Here is a 24,406-nt window from a genome sequence, read left to right as displayed (position 1 = left end):
CAGTTGGAATATTCCAGTCATTGCAAAATGTTTTCGTCAGTGCCTCAAAAAAGTTTGATAAGAAATAAGAAGAGTAGGGTAGACCAAAAGAAGTCGATTCTGGGGAAGATGGTGGAGTAGGAGGATTCTAAGCTCACCATGGCGTATGGGTACAGCTAAATAAAACCTAAATTAGTGTAAATAACCCAGAAAATGACTTGACAACTGGCAGAACAGGCTCTCCATAGCTAACTGTGGAGAAGAGCACATCAAAAACAGAGTTCTCCAAATTGGCTCTGGTCTCCCAAAAGCACCCTTGCACAAACCTTGCTAGCACCGTGTGCCCCACCCTTGCGTTCTCCTGTGGACTCTTGCATTCTCCCTCTAACCTGCCCTTGGCAGGAGTCCATCCTAAGCAATGCCATAAGCATGGCATTGTGCAGGTAGCCCTGGCAGGGGCTCATGCTACTCCAAAGTGATTCCTGACCTGGGGAGAGGGGAAGATAACCAGACACACACCAATTCAGCCGTGGCCCCAGCAGTGGGCCAAGGGCAGACGTGGTTTGACTGCAGGTCCTGCCCACCAATGAAATCCTTTCAGGGGACAGTGCAGGGGAGAACACCTTGGCATTTGGTACAACTGTAGCTCTGGCAAACGTCTGATCTGACCCGACTCAAGTCCGAGGAGGCCCCAGACTGGCCCCTTAACAAAGCAGACACCAAACCCTGCCCACAGCAGGCAAAGAAAGCCATTGCAGATGACTGGACTGAAAACAAACGCAGCTCAGTCGCAACAGTAGGGCACACGCAACACAAATAGGAGACGTTCCTAATGTGCCAAGTTCTGGTGAACAGGGGATATTGCACTGAAGAGCACTACAGGGCTTCTTTTTTATAAAGCCACCATTTTCAAGAACAGGAGACATAGCTGACTTTCTGAAAACAGACACAGAGTTGGACAAAATGAGGAGTCAGAGAAACATCTCCCAAATGAAAGATCAGGACAAAATTGCGAGACAGCTAAATGAAATGGAGATATGTGGTATGCCTGATAGAGAAAATTTCAAGGAATGATCTTAAAGATACTCTCTCTTTGAGAAAGGAGTGGTGAAACTCAGTAAGACCCTCAACAAGGGGATAGAAAATATAAAAAAGAACCAATCAGAGATGAAGAAATCAATGACTGAAATTAAAAATATGCTAGAAGGAATAAATGGTAGACTAGAGGAAGCAGAAGAACACATCAGTGAGCTGGAATGGAAGGCAATCAAACTGAACAGTAGAAAGAAAATAGATAAAAAGTGAGACTAGGATTCTGTGCGCTTGGATTGGAAGAATTAATATTGTTAAAATGTCCATATTGCCCTCAGCAATCTACAGATTTAATGCAGTCCCTATCAAAATGGCAACAGTGTTTTTCACAGAACTAGAACAAACAATCATAAAATTTGTGTGGAACTACAAAAGACCCCAAACAGCCAAAGCAATCTTGAAACAGAAAACCAAAGCTGGAGTTATCATAATCCCAGATTTCAAGTTATGCTACAAAGCTGTAGTAATCAAAACAGTATGGTACTGGCACAAAAATAGACACATAGGTCAATAGAAAAGAATAGAAAGCCCAGAAAAAAAAAAAAAACCCATGATTATATGGTCAATTAATCTTTGACAAAGGAGGCAAGAATATGCAATAGGAAAAAAGTCTCTTCAACAAATGGTGTTGGGAAAACTTGACAGCTACATGCAAAAAAATGAAACTGGACCACTTTCTTACACCAGTCACAAAAATAAATTCAAAATGGATTAAGGACCTAAATGTGAGACCTAAAACCATAAAAGTCGTAGAAGAGAGCACAATGATTTCTCTTACATTGGCCATAAAAACATTTTTTTAGATCTGTCTCCCAAGACAAAGGAAACAAAAGCAAAAATAAACTAAATAAAATCTTGCACAGCAAAGGAAAGGAACAACAACAACAAAAATAAACCCAAAGACAATCTACTGAATTGGGAGAAGATAATTGCAAGTGATATATCCAATAAGAGGTTAATATCAGAAATATATTAAAAACTTATGCAATTCTCTCTCTCTCTCTCTCTCTCTCTCTCTCTCTCTCTCACACACACACACACACACACACACACACACACACACACCCCAAATAATCTAATTAAAAAATAAACAAGGGGCATCTGGGTGGCTCAGTCAGTTAAGCATCTGACTCTTGGTTTCAGCTCAGGTCATGATCTCACTCATGGGTTTGAGCCCCGCATTAGGCTCTGTGCTAGGTGTGGAGTCTGCTTGGGATTCTCTCTCTGCCCTTCCCCTCCCCTACTCCCTCCCTCCCTCCCTCCCTCCCTCCCTCCCTCTCTCTCTCTCTCTCTCTCTCTCTCTCAAAATAAATAAACTTTTAAAAAAAAATGAGCATAAGACATGAAGAGACGTTTCTCCAAAGAAGATATCCAGATAGCCAACAGACATGAAAAGATGCTCAACATCACCACCATCCATCAGGGAAATGCAAATCAGACCCACCTGTCAGAATGGCTAAGATCAAAAACACAAGAAACAACGAGTGTTGGTGACGATGTGGAGAAAAAGGAACCCTCATGCACTGCTGGTGGAAATATAGAATGATATAGTCACTGTAGAGAACAGTATGTAGTTTCCTTAAAAAATTAAAAATAGAATGACCATACAATCCAGTAATTCCACTGCCAGGTATTTACACAAAAGAAACAAACAAAAAACTAATTCATAAAGATGTATTCACCTCTATGTTTATTGCAGCATTATTTACAATAGCCAAGATACAGAAGCAACCCAAGTGTCCATCCATTGATGAATGGATAAAGAAGATGTGGCATGCATATATATATATATATCCAATAAGAGGTTAATATCCAAAACCTATTTAAAAAAAAAAACTATACAACCCAACACACACAAAAAACAAATAATCTAATTAAAAAATAAACAGAAGGGGCACTTGGGTGACTCAGTCAGTTAAGCATCTGACTCTTGGTTTCAGCCCAGGTCATGATCTCACTTGTGGGTTTGAGCCCTGCATTAGGCTCTGCGCTAAGTGTGGGAAGTATATGTATATGTGTATGTGTATGTGTATGTGTATACACACACACACACACACACACACACACATACACATATACATACTGGAATATTACTTATCCTTCAAAAAGAATGAAATCTTGCCATTTGCAACAACATGGGTGAATCAAGAGGGTATAACGCTAAGCAAAGTAAAGTAAGTCAGAGAAAGACAAATACCATATGATTTCATTAATATGTCGAATTGGTATTCATTTAATTAAAAAAGCAGACTCTTAACTATAGAGAACAAACTGGTAGTTGCCAAAGGAGGAGTCAGTGTAGGGATGGGTGCAATAGGTGAGGGGAATGAAGAGGTACACTTAACATGAGTAATATATCAGATTTTTTAATCACTCACTATAATGTACACCTGAAACTAATATAACAATGTATGTTAATTATACTGGAATCAAAAATAATATAAATTTAAAAAATAAGAACAGTGGGATTCAGTTAGAGCATGAGTCAGGAGGTCTGTTTCTGGGTTTAACTGTTGGGATGTAAAGTTAAGCAAGAGGGCTTGCTAACAGATCTCCACCGTCAATATTTCCTTCCATTTTTATGGGAGTATGACCGCCATTCTCCAACTGGCTACTTCCTGCCGGATAAGGGAGATGAAGTGTTTTTGTTTTTGTTTTTGTTTCAGTGGAAGAAATGTACCTGTTTCTGTGTTGTTTCTGACTCATTCAAGAGTGTGAATTGAAAGAATGTAGCACAGGTACACATCACAAGAAGTCTGAATCCCAAATAGAACCCTGCTACTTGAGAGCACAGTGGTCAAGCCCATTTTGGTTATTTCTTTGAGGACAGATTCTATACCTGTCGGTATCCATGAAAATCAACGTGAAAAACAATCTCTGATTCTTTCCCCTATTCCATCCAAGGAAAGGGTGTGCTGGCCCATGGTTATTGTAACCATGTACCTTGCTGTCTAATTTTCTTGATGCTTGTTTCCACCTCTGATGAAGCATTAATACAGGCACAGCAAGATGGATGAACAATGACATAAATTCCCCCTTGCTCAGCTAGGATATACAGTTATCCAGGATGACTTTAGTACAGGAATCTGATGATTTAAGATCATTAGCCACGGTGGTTAGAATCTGAGACAAGTCGTAAAGCACATGATGATGCACAGCAACCTTCCCCCCACTTGCCACCATGGCAACAATGTATAGCCAAGGAAGTATCTCATCTCCATCAGGGATTTTGCCTGGGAGGTCATGATCTAGTCTGGTAAATACCTGTGGGGAACTGGCCCAATGCTTAAGTTTCTTGAGCAGGATGAAAGGAGAAGGCAGTCACCAAGGTGGCCAGAAGATAATGTATAATGGTAGAAGAATTTGTAACACAGTCCATGGCCCAGGGGACTCCATTTAATTTTCAAATAAAAACAAATCCAGCCAGAGCACGATGACAAAAAGTGGGAGAATCGGCTCACCCAAAGGGCAACTTGTCCCATCCAGCCTCTGCCCAGCCGACCTTGGCTGTGAATGTCATCCATAGCTGGAAAAGAAACACAGCATTGTTTACACATAGAGAGTTGGTCCTTCATGTGGTATCTAATTGGGAAGTATACTCCCGGTTTTGTCCTTTGAAAATTACTTCCTTTAGTACATTAATTAGAGGGACTGTAAGACATGGGGGTACCTTTTGATCATCTTGAGAAAAATCTAATTATTCTAACCCTATACATTATTGTCCAGGCCTTAACGATTGGAAACCAGTTGCCTTCATGGACTCCTGAGGTATTGTAAACAGGGGGGACCAACGGGTCTCCATGGTCCAATACTGATTGGGCTTTTAGACACATCCAACAATTGACAGCACATGTAGTTGAGGCCAAAGCCTGGGTTACCCCAACTAGTCCATTATTTTTCCAACCTAGGGAGAAAGATGACATGGTTCATACAGAGCACAGAAGAAACATGTTGTTATGGGTTCTTTTCTCTAAAGAGATATTTTAAGTCTTGAATAGGGTGACTTTCCCAGTGGAACAGCTTGGTGATCTCTTCTGTCTTCTCCTTTTCTTTTTTTTCCCTAATGTTTATTTATTTTTGAGAGAGAGAGAGAGAGAGAGAGAGAGAGAGAGAGAGAGAAAGAAAGAAAATGAACTTGAGCAGGGCAGGGGCAGAGAGAGAGGGAGACACAGAATCTGAAGCAGGTTCCAGGCTCTGAGCTGTCAGCCCAGAGCCTGATGCGGGGCTTGAACTCATGAACTGTGATGTCATGACCTGAGCCGAAGCTGGACGCTTAACCGACTGAGCCACCCAGGTCCCCCTTCTTATCATTGTACAGGCACCATTTAACTCTAGTGTGATGTATCCATAGCTTCACTTTGTCCCATTTCAAGGGGAATGGGGGACTAGTAGGACATCATAAGGTCCAGTCCATTTTTCAGTTAATTCTTGGTCAGGTCCATGTTCATTCCAAGTCTTTAATAAGATCTTATCCTCAGGTTGAGACAGATGCAGTGGTTCTTGAAGCAAGAAGGCTGTCCTAGTGGAAGTAAACTAATGAATCATGGTTAATATTTGGTTCAAGCGTTAAATTTTGTTTAATTTTTCTTTGGCCCCCTTCTGGGTAGAGGGGGCGAAACTCAAGAGGCCAGGAATGGTCTCCCGTATCCAATTTCATAGGCGCTCAATCCAAGCCCACTTTGAGGTGCCCTCATGCGGAGAGGGCAAGCGGCAGTACCCTATCTCATGTTAAGTGAGTTTCTTGACACAGCTTTGTGATGGTCCTTTTCAAAGTATGGTTCATTTTCTCCATTTTTTCCCATTGACTATGGGCTGTGAGAAATGGACTTCCTTGTTTCATATGCTTTTCCTCCCTAATGCTAAACACCTTAAAAGCAATGTGCACCAGCCAAGAAGAGTTCACCCCTACCGCTCCCTCGACCTTTTGCAGCTTCTTTCCTATATTAGGGGCACTTCGTCCCATAAAGGTCAGATTAACCATTTTCAAATTTTCAAAAGCCCCAGGATCCTCACTGGGAATATTTTTGATAGGCTTGATAAATCCTCTCCAGAAACTCAGATGGATCAGCATTTAATTTCTGTTGAATTTCCTTGACTTTATTAAGACATTTTTGCTTTGGGACCCTTCACTTTAGTTCCGTAAACATATATCTTAGCAGTGGTTCAGAAGAACCATTCCTTCAGCAACATTCGGGTCCCAGCCAGGTTTGGCCACCAGGATTGCCCCTGCTGGTAAGGGGGTAATACCTGGATTTTCATCAGTCAGATGCTGAGCCTCCTCATGGGCTTTATTAATCAGTCACTGCGGGTTGCTCATTGTCTATAGAATACTTAAGAGTCTGCGTATCTGGGGTACCTGGGTGGCTCAGTCAGTTAAGCGTCCAAGTCTTGATGTCAGCTCAGGTCATGATCTCACGGCCGTGAGTTCGAGCCCCGCGTCGGGCTCTGCACTGATAATGCGGAGCCTGCTTGGGGATTCTGTGTCTCCCTCTCTCTCTGCCCCTCCCAACTCATGCTCACTCACTCTCTCTCTCTCTCAAAATAAATAAATTTTTAAAAAAGGGTCTGCATATCTGCCTAAGGAGGCTTATCAATGACAAAAATAGTGGCAAACGATTTCAGACATTTTCTGAGGATCCTCTCTACAAGTATGGTTTGAATTTTTCCAATTTAAAAGGTCTGAAGTAGAGAAAGGACTGTATGTCCAATAATATCTGGCAGACTGTCTCTGGGGATTCATCCCTACAGGATAAGGCTGCAAAGGAAACGTCCTGTTCCATATTGGGGGGGTCTCCTGACCACATTTGGTGTCTTAGCAGGTCTTAAAAAGGAGGGCCATTCTTTCCCCTTGAGGGCATAAGTAGGAGGAGGAGAAACTAGGGCAGAGGGGGCTCCATGCACATTTGGGGTAGGTAGAATTCCAGGGCAGGGGTCCAAAGATTGTAACAAGGTGTGTTCCTCATTCTCTTTTTCCTCATTTGACCTGCTGTCCTCACACACTTTAACCTGTCTTTCTTTGCATCATGAGCTTTATGTGCTGAATCTCTGTTACCTACCAGCATAAAAGCCTGAACATATAAGAATGTCATTTCATTTCCCAGATCTTTGATAAAATAATTCTAATTGGAGGATAGTATGGTAATTTTCAGACCCACTCAAAGGCCGATCTTTTTTCTGATTCTAGTATGTACGTACGTGAGCCATGCAGTGATGCAGTAAGAAAATCATCTTCCTACTCATCGGCTTATAGCCATATGTGGACCGTGCCGCCAAAGTGCACCACAAGGGACTGTCAGGGGGGATGGAAGTAGCATTTCCCACCCCCAAAAGAGAAGAAAGGAAGGAATGGGAAGTGAAAGAAACCGAACCAAACAGCGTACTCTTCCGTATTCCTGCATAGGGGAGCCAAATTCCTTGGTGAGATGAAGTTGGGACTCCTAGACTTATAACCACGTTTTTGCACCACTGGGTACCAAGTGTTAGACAGTTTTGCTCCCAAATAGAAATGGGAAACTGATCAGTACTGCTGCAACTTACCCAGAATACTGAAGCTCGGTGCTTCCCAAACTTACTTCTCTTTTCAAACCGCACATGAAGCAGAATACCGGTCAGCAAGGGTAGGATAGGGACCTTTCCCTGCAAGTGGCCCCAACAGCTGCTGGGACTTTACCTTTTCTACCCTTCCAAGGCAGTCTAAGCAGCGGCAGGGGCCGAGGCACCTGCCTGGTCAGGAGTCTGTGAAGACAATCACGTGCTGAAGCTGCATGCCCTTCTTGGCTGGCTTGCCAAAAACTGTTATCCACCTGTCACAGCCCCTAACTCAGGAAAGAATGCGTGAGCCCTCGTGGCCGCCCTGGCCAACTCCTCCCACCCCACCGGAGGAATCCCCAGGAAATTGAACAGCTGGAAGCACAGCTCCTAGTTGGGTGCGCCCACATTGTTCCCGCACAAACTCAGGTAAACTGGCCGCAAGAGGAGCAGATAGTTCAGGAGAGAAGAGTTTGGAAAACCCTAGGGTGCTGGCAGCTGGGGTGGTAGCAGGCTCAGGCATTAACAATCCACTTCTCCCCAGCAAGGTGGATATGGAGGGTTTTACAGGGGTGGATACATTGCACCTTGCACATAGAGAGCATGATGATGGTGTATTTAGCAACACCCCCCTCCATCCTTCCTACCTCTTGTATGTCCTCTTCTTTATATGTAGCTGTGGAATGTCTGTTCTGCCAGTCTTCTGTTGTTTTCTGGGATATTTATACTGATGAGGGTGTTATCTAGTTGTATCTGTGGGACAAAGTGACCTTATGGTCCTCCTACTCTGCTGCCTTTATTGGAGGTCCCTGTCCTCTGCATTTTTTGCTTAAAGATGAACAGTGTGTTACAAGAAATCAGTGGGAGCACACTTGGCTGTCACTTTAGTAGGGACCTAGAGCTGCATTTGGGAAGTGTAGCAATTCACGTGTGTTCAAAACTTACTATATCGCTGTTTCATTCTCAGCTTGTACTTATGATTTGATGATCAAGGATAGGTACTTGTTCTGGGTCCCCATCTCAAACTTCTTTGTGGTCTGTTGCTTCTTGTTCATCTTGCCCTTTTCCTTATAACTTTCCTATTTTTCCCCCTCAACCTTAGTTTTCTTCCACATCTTGTTTTATAGAATGAGTACTTGAGCTATGATTAGAAAAGATTTGAAAAGAACACTAGTACTTTTAAATGTGAAAGGGAAAACAAAAAGTGAGGAAAGCCATGTTTATTGGTTGAAAAGCAGATGAAGTCATGTAAGAATGACTTAAATTAGCATGACAAAGCCCCCAATAATTCACTCCAGTGAGACCCCTGCTGTCCTTTGAATACCTTTAGCTTTGGGAAAGTGGGCTTTTACTTTACTCTGATAATATGTCCAAATAAACAAGTATTTCACTATTTTGTTCCTGATTTTTTAAGGTCACATACGTTGCAGTTTGGCTTTGACTCTTTGTCGTTATGGAGAGTTTTATTATGTATGTTTTAGTGAATGAGGATGGTCCACCTTTGCTTTTTATTTAAATCGAAGACAGAAAGGATCTCCCAGGTTCTGGGTGGGAGGACAGACGTACAGTGTTTCATCCCGTTTGTCCTGGGGAATTGACAAATGGCTTCCACCAACACATTTTCCGTGGTGAGTGTTTGTGTTGGTAAGCAAACCCCTTTTCTTTGCTCACACATAGCAAGGAAAAGTGGCAGCATGGAAATCTAATTTTGCCCTTCACTGAAGCAGGGAGGATAGGGGAGGCTGCGGTGTTAAACTGCTTTCGTCTCTTGTTTGGAAGGCATCTGAAGGATAGCCTCATGTCAAGCCCCTCGCAGGCCACCCTCCAGGATGGCTTTTCATGAGCCAGTGAAAGAGCCTTAGTTAGTGGTTTAACTGACAGTTTCCTACCTTAGAGCAAATGGCTTTTCCCAAAGGCTCCAAAAACAATGGGGATCCAACACCATGTCTCCTGAGAGGTTATTTGTTGAGGTATCGAACAGATATCCATTCTCTTTATTCTACATTTCTTTACATCCCATTTCTTACATCTACATTTCTTTACCATTTGGGAAGCATCGGTAAAAATGAGCATTTTGTCCTTCCTGTGCCCGAGTACGTTAATAGAAATGAGGGCACAATGTGAATCCAGGCACGCTAATGCAGTTGATTTCCATTCATGGTTGTTATGTTCTGTGAAGTCACAGTGAGTGAGTACTGAATTAGTGAACACTCAACTCTTGGTTGCTTCCATGGGAAATAAGGGATTAGTCCTGAGACCCTCTGGTCACAGCATTTGCATCAACTGATCAACACATAACCTTGTATTAGGAGTCTTTCTGTTAAAGACTCCTTACTTAATGTACATTGTTGGGTTTTTAAAAAGAAATTTTAATGTTTTATTTATTTTTGAGACAGAGAGAGGCAGAGCATGAGCAGGGGAGGGGCAGAGAGAGAGGGAGACACAGAATCCAAAGCAAGCTCCGGGCTCTGACCTGTCAGCACAGAGCCTGACGTGGGGCTCGAACTCACAAACTGTGAGATCATGACCTGAGCCGAAGTCGGACGCTTAACCAACTGAGCCACCCAGGTGCCCCTCATTGTTGGTTTTTAACACTGAACAGCCAAAATGATGACTTATGCCCAGATGAAAGTTCCCTAACACATGTATTTTCACAGTAAGTCAGCTTAAGCCTTGTGTGCATAGGAATGCTAGACGACCCCTCAGCACTGCGCTTGGGCACCGTTATAAATAGCAACATCACCAATAAAAGGCACAAAAATATGAAAAAAGTGGCACTAAGTAGATTGGGACAAGGACACTTGTTTGTGGTGTGAGAACCGAATCAAAAAGCAGAGCATTGCCTTGATTGACCTCAGCTGGGATGTGGGGCTTGAGCCATTCAAATTTTTGTCACTGTGTGCATATCCACAAATGACCAAGAAAGCTTTGCAAGTATTGATTTGGGGGTTTCAAATAAATTCGTGAGTAGGCAAATTCACAAGTACGGAATCTGCAAATAAGGGGGATTAATTATATTTTTTGTCCAACCAAATCCAAAAAAGAGGAGGACAGAGATATAAGATTAAATACTGTGTGCTGGTAAAATTCTTCCAGAATAAGCTAGGATGACTTTGTGATCAACCACTTTAACTTTCAGCTTTTCAAATAATCACAGTTTAGATGGAAAAGACATTTTTCCTAAAATTGTATGTATCTCAGTAAATACAAAGACATTTCACCAAAATATAGCTCATGCCAAAGAACATTGTATAGAATGCTGAGGGTCAGGTTTTAATATGAAAGTGTTCTACATTCTCAGTAGTTCAGTTGCTTTGTAGGAGATTTGACTGCTAAAATAGTTGGGTTTTATTTTATTTTTAATTTGATTTAATTTTTTATTCAGTGTTTTGAGGTCTATAAAGTAATCAATTTTTAAAAATTTGTTTAATGTTTATTCTTTTTTTAAAATTTTTTTTCTTAATGTTTATGTATTTTTGAAAGACAGAGACAGAATGCGAGTGGGTTAGGGGCAGAGAGAGAGGGAGACACAGAATCCGAAGCAGGCTCCAGGCTCTGAGCTGTCAGCCCAGAGCCCGACATGGGGCTCGAACTCACAAACTATGAGATTGTGACCTGAGCCGAAGTTGGACGCTCAACCGACTGAGCCACCCAGGCGCCCCATTAATGTTTATTCTTGAGAGAGAGTGAGAGAGAGAGAGCAAGAGAGCACGTGTGCATGACCAGGGGAGGGACAGAGAGAGAGAAGGACACAGAATCTGAAGCAGACTCCAGGCTCTGAGCTGTCAGCAAAGGGCCTGACACGGGGCTCGAACTCATGAGCCGTGGGATCATGACCTGAGCCAAAGTCGGATGCCCAACCACCTGAGCCACCCAGGTGCCCCTTAATCAGTGTCTATGGTCTTGTTTTGTTATGTTGCAATTACGCTTTTTAAAAAAAAATTGGTAATGAGTACGCCTGGGTGGCTCAGTCAGTTGAACGTCCAGCTCTTGGTTTCAGCTCAGATCATGATCCCAGGATCTTGGGATTGAGCCCCGGGTCAGGCTCTGTGCTGAGAGGGGAGACTGCTTAAGATTCTCTCTCCCTCTCTCACTCTCTTTATCCCGCTCTCCCTCTCTCTCCCTCTGCCTCTCTCCCCCACTCGTGTTCCCAGCCCCTGTTAAAAATAAATAGATAAATGATGAATAAATAAATAATTGAAATGGTACTATCAGCTTGAGTCGGCATTGAAATCAATACCCATGTAATACAGTTGAAGCAAGTCAAGCCAGGAGAGGGTTTCTCCCTTGCCACACAGCTGGAATGCATTGCTCCCACACAAAGTGCAGGGCATGTTGTGTTGGGCCGTGACAAGCTATGCATTGTGTTGCAGTCCATGACAAGCATGCATTGATGCATGTTTTCTTGTTATCCAGGGTAATGGCAGTTGTTGGGGAGCCAAGCGGGAAAGTTTTCTCTTAAATCCGGAAGTTGGGTAGTTGTAAATATTTCAGGCCTTGTGGGCCAGATGGTCTCTGTGGCATCTACTCAACTCTGCTGTTTTTGTGTGAAGTTGCCATAGACGATACACAATTGAATGAGCATGACTGTGTTACGGTAAAACTTTATTTTTGGACACAGAAATTTCTATTTCACATAATTCTCATGTATTGCTAAATATTATTCTTCTTTTGACTTTCACCCGCAGTTGAAGACTATAAAAACCATCCTTACTAGGTTGGGGCCGATTTGGCCTGTTGACTATAGTTTGCTGACCTCTGTCTTAAGATTTATGTTGTTAAAGCTATGTCTTATAACCATTCCTTGCATCTACATTTCTAGGTCAAATAGATGATTACAAGATTCCTTACTTAAATCTGGAAGTAAAAATTTTAGAACATACACACACACACACATTAAAGATGTATATATTTATGTGTGTGTGAATGCATGATTATGTAGTATGTGTGTGTGCGTGCGTGTGTGTGTGTGTGTGTGTGTGTAGAGAGAGGCATGTATGTATGTATGTATGTATGTATGTATAGGTTAGGCATATGTATATGTGTGTATATTCTACATATATGTAGTCTCCCATGCCTGCTAGTTAAGGCATTCAGTAACAGGAAGTGTCCAGACTGCAAAGTAAAATAGACCTAGAATTACACCCTGACTCTGCAATATACTAATTTTGTAACCTCAGAAAAATTACTTAATTACTTTCTGAGTCAGCCTCCCCATCTTTAAAAGGGAATGTACTTACTTACCTTGTATGGGTGACTGGGGAAAATTATATAATATGCACAGAAGATACTTGGGACATAGACATGCACAGTATATGAAGTTTGTTTTTAAATTTTTTCAAAAAGAAAAGGCTTTGTGTGTTTCTTAAAGAGACCCAAACCTCACTTATAATAGAGATTGTCAAGGTAGTTTGTTGTGTTTGATAAAAGTAAGCGTGGGCACAGCTGTACCCGCCTCTCTTACTTCCTTTTCCAGTGGCGCCATTGGCCTTCTCATGTCACTTCCTTCCTCGGACCTCAGTCTTTTTGGCCCAGTGTGCTGGCATCTTCAGACATCCCAGGGACTCCTTCTGGGTTCTGCCTACACTTGTTATACTTCACTAGAGCTATACCTGTACTTTCAATAGCATGCTTCCTCATTTAACAAAAACAGACAAAAATATTTTTCCTTCTGAAGGTTTCTTGGTAAGGGCACTGGTTAGAAAAAAAGTACAAAATGGGAAACTTGCCAGGTAGCAAGACTTCAAGACAAGGAAACCTTTTCATGAGATTCTAAAGTCTGTTTTTAAGAAACCTATTTAAAAGACGCCTTGGGTGTTTAGCTGTGTGTTTGAACCCTCTTGTTTGTTAGAAACCACAGAGTGAATCTGTTTTTTTTTCCTTTTTTAATTTTTTTAATGTTTATTTTTTTAGAGAGAGAGAGAGAGAGAGACAGAGAGACAGAGAGACAGAGTGTGAGCAGGGAGGGCAGAGACAGAGGGAGACACAGAATCCAAAGCAGGCTCCAGGCTCTGAGCTGTCAGCACATGGCCCAAAGTGGGGCTCAAACTTGGGAATGGTGTTCTGGTGATCATAACCTGAGCCGAAGTCAGAGTCCTAACCAACTGAGCCACCCAGGCGCCCCCTATGAAGGTTATTTTTAGAGAACTATTAAGTCAGTGTGGGAACCTGCCAAGTTTTAGAGGTTTACCTTCCAGAACTTCTCATTAACTGAAAGGAGAAGTCCATTGTTCTCTTGGTATATTTGCACTTGGATGCTTTGTGGTACTCCAGCTAGAAGACCAAGGGGGGCAAATAAAGTTTCAGAAATAAGCCGAAGATTCTTTTGTTGTGGCCTCCCCTGGCAAGTCGTCTTGCCGGGAATCTCGCTTGCTGCTGAACACTCACTCACCGCCTCGGGTCTAGCAGAGACACTTGTAAGTCCTTTCTGGGGCAGCTGTGAGTTTAACGAGCAGGCTGAAAAATTGGGTGGAAGGTTGCCTTGGCTGGATCCGAGGCATCCTGGTTGGTTTGGTAATGAGGAGGTGACAGTTCTATGGTGGAGAAAGATCACAGTCCTAATAGCCCCTTATTGTTCCCACCTGTTAGTTGGCTCCTGTCTTGTTCTTGTCTGTGTTCCTTATTTTTTGTGGAACTAAAGCTTGAATTCCATAAAATTGTCTAGTTTGGTTTTTTTTTTTGGATCCCTCTCAGAGCTTACAGTAAATATCCTATTAATAGTTGGACAGTAAGACTCTGAATCATTGAGTGTAAAACTTTTGAGGGTCATCATAAATTCTATTGAAGTGATGGGTGAGAAACCAGATTCAGAGGTTTTAGGGTGACTTATTGAGATGTCTAATTTCTTCTCCTCCTTCCTTTCTTAGGGCCATGGTGCTGTATTGGTTTAAATGAAATATTGTGCATTAAATTTTAGCACATAAACTTCAAAAATAGATCCACATGAGCATGTTTTACATGTACAGTCTATTCTGAGAGTTAACATATCCCTTTAAAAATACAGATCATTCTCTTTTTATAAGAAGCTTCAACTCTTATAGTTGATAATGTGAAAATACAGTTTTTGGTAAGAAGGACAATTTTGCATCTGTTCTGTTCATGGTGCTTATCACAGTACTTATGCCAGTGCCTGGAGTAAAAAGGACACTCAGTGGAGACTTGAATGAGTGAGTGAATGAATGAGTGAGAGGGAGGGAGGGAAGAGGGAAGGGGGATCAGCTGGGAGAAGGGAAGGCTGGATGAACAGTTCTTTTTTTTTTAATTTTAAAAAATTTTTTATTTGTTTTTGAGGGAAAGACACAGAGTGTGAGCCGGGGAGGGGCAGAGAGAGAGGGAGACACAGAATCGGAAGCAGGCTCTAGGCTCCGAGCTGTCAGCACAGAGCCCTGTGTGGGTCTTGAACCCATGAGCTGTGGGTTCATGACCTGAGTCAAAGTCAGTCAGTCAACCAAATGAGCCACCCAGGTGCCCCTGGATGAACATTTCTGGTTTGGGCTTTCAAAATACCCTTTTCGTGACCAGAGCTATGGAGTTCTTGGGTAGCTGATGGTCAGGGACATTGGTCTGTGCAGTGGCCGTTCTGAGCAGAGCAGCTGGCTGCTTCAGTACTGCCTGCTGTTGCTGCCTCCTGCCAGGCAGGATAGGACCATTTCACAGGGGCCCAGCTTTGAGGGCGTCCGGAGGGCTTTCTCCCCTACTTGCTCTCAGTGTTGATCTGCTTTTTGTTCCCTCGATTGTCGTCTAGACTTTAGCACAGAGAGAAGTAGGCCAGATCCCATTGTAATAATGTGCATACATCTCTGCCTCTCTCCAGGTCATCAGTGGAAAAAAGATACACTTACGAACAGGACAACGTTTTATTTCATTTCTGTTCTACTTTGGGCCTCTCCTCTCCCGTGTGTTTTGTATTTCAGTGCGTTGGCATTGTAGCCCAGTGTCGTCTAGTCTCGCGGGTGTTTCTGGGATGACTTCTTGTCTAGGGAGCCCCTCGAGCCTTTCCATTTGGGGCTCTGCTGATGGCTTTCTCCATTTTCACATCCATCGCACACACATAAATAATGCAGTCGTAGGGTGGAAGTGTTTGTTCAGGCAATGTGTAGTAGCAAAAGCAGCATGATACATGATGTCCGGAATCAGAAAGACTGAGTTTTTAACAATTATCTTTTATCTGAATCTCTTAGTTCTTCCTTAAAGAATTTTCACACGAACTAACAAATAAGAGAACGGAGTGGTAGCTATTCAGTGTATGTAACACATCCTGTGTAATTTACATTTACTTTTTTTAAGTTGAAATTTTTGTGGAGATCATTGTGGAATCATATGCGATAACAAGAAATAATACATGGGGCTCCTGGATGGCTCAGTCAGTTAGTTAAGCGTCCGACTTCAGCTCGGGTCGTGATTTCGTGGTCCGTGAGTTTGAGCCCCGTGTTGGGCTCGGTGCTGACAGTTCGGAGCGTGGATCCTGCTTCCGATTCTGTGTCTCCCTCCATCTCTGCCCCTCCCCTGCTCATGCTGTGTCTGTCTCTCTCTCTCAAAAATAAATAATAAACATTACAAATTTTTATGAAAAAAAACAAAACAAGAAATGATACAGATTCCTGTATACGTAGTACCCAGTTTCCTCCAATGGTAACATTTTGCAAACCAAAAAGTATGATATCACAACCAGGATGGTGACATTGTTGAAATCTACAGAGCTTTTCCAGATTTCTTCTTTTACATGGACTTGGACATGCATGTGTGTGTAGTTCTGTACATTTTTTCACTGTTTTAGTAAAATGCAAGTAACAAAATTTATCATTTTAATCATGTTGAAGTGTATAGGTCAGGGGTATTAAATACCTTCTCGATGTTGTGCAGCCAACACCACCATCCATCTCCAGAACTCTTTTCCGCTTGTGCACCCACGAAACAGTCACTTCCCATCCCTCTCTCCCAGCCCTGACAACTACCATTCTACTTCCTGTCTACTTCCAGGTAACTCGTACGTGGGATCTTACGGTATCTGTCCTTCTGCGGCCGACTCATTTCACCTCCATAATGTTCTCCAGGTTTCTCCGTGTCATAACATGTACAGGAATTTCCTTCATTTGTAGGATTGAGTAATACTCCATTGTATGTATTTACCCCGTTTTGCTTATCCATTCATCTGTCAATGGATACTTGGTGGCTTCCATGTTTTAGCTATTGCAAATAAAGCTGCTATGCGCTGTACAGTTATTTGTAATGTTTATTTTTGAGAGAGAAAGAGCACACGTTTGAGTGGGGGAGGGGCAGAGAGGGAGCTTGGGGGGAGAGAGAGAGGGAGGGAGGGAGGGAGGGAGACAGAGGATCCGAAGCAGGCTCTGCACTGACAGCACAGAGCCTGATGTAGGGCTCAAACTCATGAGCTGTGAGATCATGACCCGAGCTGAAGTTGGACACAGGTGCCCCTGAACTATATACAGTTTTATTGCCTAAGTAGGTTTCTGCATCTGCCACCACAGTGAAGACCTTAAAGGTCACAACATCACAGGGATTACTCACATTGTCCTTTTGTAACGACTCTCCCATCCCTTCTCCCACCATCCCTCAGCCCTGGCCACCACTAATCTGCCCTCCCTTCAAAAACTTTTACCTTACACAATGTTACATACATGGACTCATCAGCATTATTAGATTCATCCAAGTTTTGGGTGCATCAGTAGTTATTTCCTTGTTATTGTTGAGTAATATTCCATGCTGTGGATGTACCACTGTCTGTTTTATCACGTACCATTTGACTGCATCTGGGCTGTGTCCAGTTTTTGGTTACTATGAATAAAGCTTCTCATTTTGTATTGGTTTTTATGAGAATGAAAATTTTAAATTTTCCAAGAAGTGCAGTTACTGGGATGTTTTAAGACTTAGCATATGTACCTTGCATGAGCCACGGTTTCTTCGCTGATGCAGGTATGTGTAAATGGAGGTTTAAGTGATGTCATGTGGACCTTTTTAATCAGAGGCTGACAACAGACAACTTTAAACAATCGTAGTAAGAACATCGATAGCTTCTTACCAGTCCTTTCTTGCTCCTTTAGCCTCAATTTCTCTGAAGTGGTTCTACCATCTCAAAAATGTCATTCGTTCTGAAAACTTAACAGCATGTTGCCCTTCTTTTCTTGCCTCACCTTTCCCACAATCAAAAAGTTGCCAAAGACCTCTTGGTTTGACTACTATAGAGATTTTTATATCATTGTCCTCTTAATTCATACCTCTGCCATCTGAATTTCAGTAGGTGTAACCTCTTAATGGTGTTATTTTTGATGCTTATTTATTTATTTTTGAGAAGGGGGAGGGAGGAGGACAGAGAGAGAGGGGAAAAGAATCCCAAGCAGGTTCTGTGCTGTCAGTGCAGAGCCTGATGCGGGGCCCGATCCCACGGACTGTGAGATCATCACCTGAGCCTAAATGGATGCGTAACTGACTGAGCCACCCAGGGGCCCAAGCATCTTTATATTATTAATATAGTGTCTTCTTTTGAATCTCTGCTCTGTGAGTGGAGCTTTTGTAACCCAGTCACAGCTCATCTTTATAGCTATAGGTCCTAATGCTCCTCTTCATGGTTCTGGTCATGTCCAGCTCAGGGCCTTTGCACATACCCTGGAAAAAGCCTTACTGTCTTTCTTCACTCATATTCAGATCTTAGCTGAAGTGCTACCTCCTCATGGGAGGTCCTCTTGGTACATGTTACTCTAATACCCTGTACTTTTTTTTTTCACAGCACTTACAGTGGTTTTTTCATTTTAGATGTATAAAACCTAGGGCCCCACACGGTTCAGTGTAGTCATAGAATCCCCTCAAAGGAGTTGACCAGAAAATGTGTTATCTTAAAGCAATTTAAATCTTTAAAAAAATTTTTTTTAATGTTTATTTTTGAGACAGAGAGAGAGCATGAACGGGGGAGGGTCAGAGAGAAAGGGAGACACAGAATCCGAAACAGGCTCCAGTCTCTGAGCGGTCAGCACAGAGCCCGACGTGGGGCTTGAACTCACAGACCGCGAGATCATGACCTGAGCCGAAGTTGGACGCTTAACCAACTGAGCCACCCAGGCACCCCAAAGCAATTTAAATCTTAACATTGTCTCTGGTAAATGACTTTAAGCCTCTGTCTTCTAAACATCAGCTCTTAACCGTGGTATTACCTCCCTTACGAGGTGAATCCTTGATGTGGGATGCTGTCTGTCCCATCCCTTCTCAATAACCCCCCTGAAAACTGGGTTTGTGTCTTATTTATCTTTGTCATCTTAGAACCTGAAGTGTTGCCTGGCAGATATTAGGTGCTCCACTAATATTTGTTGGAAGCATGGGTGGATGGATAGATGAATGGATGGATGGATGGATGGATGGATGGATGGGTGGAAGGAAGGAAGGAAGGAAGGAAGGAAGGAAGGAAGGAAGGAAAAGAAAATAAAGAGAGAAAGAATGGAGGAAAGAAAGAAAGAAAGAAAGAAAGAAAGAAAGAAAGAAAGAAAGAAAGACAGACAGACAGACTACGTGTCTTACGTGTCAGCACACTTGGTAAAACTCTGACCAAATGTGTGAATAATATAAATCTTGCTTAATTTTCCAGGTGATTTTTGAAGTGATAACTTCTGGACATCAAGGCTACCTCGCTATTGATGAAGTGAAGGTGTTAGGACATCCATGTAGTAAGTTGCCTCAACTCTTGCACGTTTGGGTTCAACGTTGGGGGCTACTTTTATGCTCCAGATTAAGAGAAGACACTAAAACCTGAGGAGACGTGATGCGAAACGAGTTCCCTAACAAGTCTTCAGGCATTGCTTTGCCAGCCCAGAAGTCCAAAAACATCCATTTTGTGTGTCATTCATTGAATCTAAGCGCCTCTGAAATGACGATCAGGACTGGAGGCTAATGGGCCACTTTGGTCGACTCAGACATCGTTGTAAAGATTTTTAGATTTCCCTTTTAGACGGTAGCACAAGGTTAAAGATTGAGAATCTGTGCATTTTGTTTCTATGTCTAGTGCATTACTCGTATACTTTTAAACAATATGGCTCCAAAAAGGCCTGGGACCCGTCAAATGCAAGAAATCTACCTAAACCATTTGGGGACCCCAGAAATAGTCTGGTCCTCATCTTTTAAAAATTAATACTTTAAAAAAGTCCCATGGGTGACAAACACACACTTTTCCTTTTACCGCTCAGTATGAACAGCTATTAACAGGCTGTCATATTTATGTCTGAACTGTTGTCCTTAAATCAATAAAATATGGCACATAGCCAGTCCCGTTTCTCCCTTGTCTCTCCTTGGGGGGAGGGGGGTGTCACAGGGACGAGCTGCTGCCCCCTCCATCTCTAAGGTTCATATTCCACCAGCAGCAGAAACAGATGTAGCTGATTGAAGCAGAAAAGCTTTGCAAAGAAAGGGAATTGGTGGCAAATAGAATCACGGGGAACATGGATCTAGGCTCCAGGAGTGGGTAGAGATTCAAAGGGAGGCTCTGTAGCCAGAGCCATGCTGGCACCTATGTCTGAGGGGCCATCCATGGGGGTTAGGGTGCTGCAACCTGCTCTCTGACCATTGCCACCTGCCTCAACATTTGTCACTGTCTCTACGCCTTTCTCCCCTCAGCCTTGGTCTCAAAACCCTGAGTGGGACTGTCAAAGTTGGCCAGCTAGATCATGTGCTCATTCCCTTGCTGGAAATCAGGGTCATCTAGGAAAGCACACTGTGGCTTTTTCACCTTCTATCCTGGGGGTCAGGCCAAGACTCCTACGAAGAAACCTACAATGGAGACTTTTCCACTCCCAGATGAGTGGTTTCAGAGCTGAGGATCCAAAATGCTGAAAACCTCTGTGTGTGTGCATGCATGTGGGTGTGCTTTTTCCCACAGTCAGTGTATAGTTCATAAAAAGTAAGAAAGTAATGTTTGCCCTTTTGTAAATTCTAATGAATCATATCCAACCATATAAATTACTCTGTATTTTTTCCCCACTTAGCATTATGTTCTTTAGGTGAACCTGTGATACTCTATCAGATGAATATACTGCGCTCTGTTTTTCTGTTTTTCCATGAACATTTAGTTTCTTTGCTCCCGTTTTTTTCTCCGACAAACATGGCTGCAGTGAAGATCCATGTATGTGCCTCTGGGTACAACGTGCAAGACCCTTGGTAGGATACATTCTTAGAAGCAGAATTCCTGGAATGTAGAATAGAAACACTTTTAGTTTTACTCGATGCTGCCAAATTGCTATGAAAAGTCTGCACCAGTTTATATTCCCACCAGCAGTGCATGGGAGTTTTATTTTCCCTCTGTCCTTGCCCAAAATTGATCTTGTCAGACTTTAAATCTTTTGGCTATGTGAGGGATGGCAGCCTGCTTTATTTTTAGGGTCTCCCCAGCATTAAAGAGAGACTGGCTGGTTCATACATTCTTGGATTTCTGCTGATGGTCCTTACCCAAACTCATGAGAAAATGGTTATATCTACAATGACATTAAAGATATAAACACTTGCAGGAGTGTCTCTGCTTTTATTGCGTGGATTGAAGAGATCATGAGATCATTCCCTGTAGTAGTTACAGAGAGCCCTTCATGGTTGTTATCTGATGAGGGTATCGGAACACAGTCATCTGATTTCATCCAGAGGGATTTGCTCTCTCTGAGATCTTTATCCTGGTGCTCAGAGCATGCCACAACACCAGAGTTCAAACACTGCAGTCACGTCGTTCCTTACTGAAGCAGACATTACTTTTGTGACACATTGCATTTGCCTTTCTTCCGTCAGCAAGATTGGTGAGTTCAAGAAGAATTTCCCCACCCCCCCCTTTTTTTTTTCTGAAAAGGCAGGAAAACGAATGATGCTGTACCTGATTGGAACAGCAGGGAAAATTTAGGAAGTGGAATATAATTACCTGAGTTGGAACTTAGCCAGGTCCATGGAGTAATAGCCTTGGGCTTAGAAAAATGCCATGGGATCTTCTAATGTGCACAGTTGATCCTGTCTCAGATTCACCTCTTACCAGGAGGTTAAAGAAAATAGATACAGTAATGCTGCACACCTACTATGTGCTGAGCACTCCCTGTCACTCAGGGCAAACTTCACCCCAAGGCAGATGTTATTGCTGCCCTGTTGCAGGTGCAGTGGATGAGGCCAAGTTTGCAGGGGTCTGTCTTGTTCTATCTTGGGGTTTGTTCTACATCTGGCCATTGGCCAGCAAAAAGCTCCCATTCTGCAGAAAACGAATCACTCACTGTCTTCAGTAAGATAGAAAGTCTCAATGCTTGTCCTTCTATCAGAACCTTCCCCAAATGTGTTTCCTGCAGTTTCGTTCATTCCTTCCGAGCCCAGGTGCCTGTAGTCGTAGAAATGGTGTTTATGGTCTCGCCTTTGGAGAATACTGGTGCTAATACCTAATTGGCTTTGCAAACTGCTCTTAAGAGACACAGAATTGCAAAACGGGCTCTGTACCAAGGTGATGTATGGTACAACAGCATTTTGAACTGTAAGTTTAAATGGTTTTGATGATGGCTCTTCTGTAGTTATTTTTTCCTGAATCTCTAGGTTTATGGGGAAAACATGCAAATAAAGATTTTAAAGAAGGCAATAGTTTGGTCTTAAAATGTAAAGCTTTGCAGATAATATTTTAAGGGCTTTCCTATCAAGATTTCTAAATAATAATCAATTTTTTTGAAATCGTGGTGGTCATTAGATTTAAATCACAAAGGAGCATAAATATTTCATATCCAAAATTATGCTTTCCAAAGAGATGCAAAACTGCTGAACTTTATTTATTTACTTCACTCTAAAGGCTCCTGTTTGGATTCATATAGGTTTATGAGTAGGCATTTCAACATTTTTTAAAAGTACTTGTTCTGTTAAGAGTATACAGTTGCTCATAAAATTGATTTTAATGTAGTGACAATAAAATGCAGGCTCAGCATGAAATGTGGATATGGCTGTGCAGAATCAGCAGCTCGATGGCTTAAGACCACTTCTAATGAACACAGATAATTTTTGTATTTGGTATTCATGCTAAAAATATATTTCGAATTTGGTTCAATAATCCTAGTAGGAGCACCTATCAGCTTCATAATGTTGTCTCCTGTTTTTAAGTAAGTTATAAGCTCTGCATGTCTGGGTATTTCTGTTATTACCTTGTAGTGCCCGTATATATTTTTATGCCTTTACGAGCCATGCTGCATTTTAACAGGTTTATTGAGATATATTTCACCTGTCCTACAATTCATCTGCTTAAAGTGTATGTTCAGTGTTTTTAGTAAATCCACAGAGTTGTGTAACCATCACCACAATCAATTTTAGGGTATTTTCATCACCCAGAAAGAAACCTTGCACCCACTGTTAAGTCAGTCTCCATTTTCCTTGGCCTCTACCCCCAGCCCTAGGCAGTTACTAATCTACTTTCTGTCTCTATAGATTTGCTTGCTTTCCCGTATTTCATTTAAGTGGAATCATACAATGCATGGTCTTTTTTGTCTGGCTTCTTTCACTTAGCACAACATTTCATGGTGCCTGTGTGTTACAGAACATTTCAGTACTTCTCCTTCTTAAAGCTGAGAAACTTTCCATTGTATGACATACCGTATGTTCTGTACCTATTCCTCAATGGAGGCACATTTGACTTTCTAATTTTGGGCTATTGGGAATAATACCGTGGCAAACATTTCTGTTACAGGCTTTTCAATTCTTTTGGCTATATATTTAAGATGAGGATTACTGGGTCATGTAATAACTCTATGGTTAGCATTGTGGATAACAGTGAAATTGTTTATCAAATTGGCTGCACCATTTTACAGTCCGAGGAGCAGTGAATTCTTGCCAATATCTGTTATTTGTGTTTTATTTTTCACCCTGGTGACTTTGGGGTGATAATTCTTTATGGTTTTGATTCTTTAATGGCTAATCTTGTTAAGCATCTTTTTGGGTGTTTATTGGCCACTTATATACCTTTTTAAAGAAATGACAACTTAGATTCTTTGCCATTTCTAATTGACTTATCTTTTTTCTTATTTTATTGAGAAATAATGGGAGATACATTACTATAAAAGTTTAAGGTATCAGCATGGTGGTTTGGTTTACATATATCATCACATGATTACCATAATAAGTTTGGTTAACATCCATCATTGCATATAAATACAAAAAGAAGAAAGAAAAAAACCCCCAATATTTCCTCCTTGTGATGAGAACTCTCAGGATCTACTCTTTTAACAACTTTGCTGTCTCACACAGTGTGTATTCCTGTTGTCCATTACATTCCAAGTACTTACCTATAACTGGAAGTCTGTGCCTTTTGAACACCTTGCTCCATTTCCCTCTGATCTCCTTTCCCATGAGTTTGTTTTCTTGTTTGTTTTGTTTTAGATTCCGCATGTAAGTGAAATCACAAGGTATTTGTCTTTCTCTGTCTGACCTATTTCACTTAGCATAATGCCCTTAGGGTCCATCTGTGTTGTTGCAAATGAGGAATTTCCTTGGTTTGTTGTTGTTGTTGTTGTTGTTGTTGTTGTTGTTTTTTAATGGCTGAATAGCATTCTATTGTACATATATTCTACACCTTCAATTGATAAATACTCAAGTTGTTTCCATGTCATGGCTGTTGTAAAGAAAACTGCTCTGAACGTGGAGGTGCAGATGCCTTTTCCATTAGTGTTTTCAGTACCTTTGGATAAACTGGTAGAAGTGAGATTCTGGATCATGTGAGAGTTCTATTTTTAATTTTTTGAGGATCTTCCATACTGTTTTCCACAGTGGCTGCTCCAGTTCACAGTCCCATCAGCAGTGCACAAGGGTTTCCTTTTCC

The 24,406-nt window shown here is 42.0% G+C and overlaps 1 protein-coding gene across 8 annotated transcripts in view; it reads left to right on the top strand.

Moving 5' to 3' along the window:
• Positions 1 to 24,406, top strand: part of PTPRM (protein tyrosine phosphatase receptor type M) — a 798,079-nt gene that overhangs the window by 311,116 nt on the left and 462,557 nt on the right. For all 8 annotated transcript variants that reach the window (XM_003995022.6, XM_003995023.6, XM_019814995.3 and 5 more), the window contains exon 4: positions 19,193 to 19,271. In XM_003995022.6, the coding sequence (XP_003995071.1) occupies positions 19,193 to 19,271 (79 nt within the window). The remainder of the gene's footprint in view (positions 1 to 19,192; positions 19,272 to 24,406) is intronic.

Source organism: Felis catus, chromosome D3 (assembly GCF_018350175.1).
Source record: "Felis catus isolate Fca126 chromosome D3, F.catus_Fca126_mat1.0, whole genome shotgun sequence".
NCBI classification, from domain to species: Eukaryota; Metazoa; Chordata; class Mammalia; order Carnivora; family Felidae; genus Felis; species Felis catus.
Note: the sequence above shows the minus strand (reverse complement) of the source record. Positions and strands in the feature narration are given on the sequence as shown.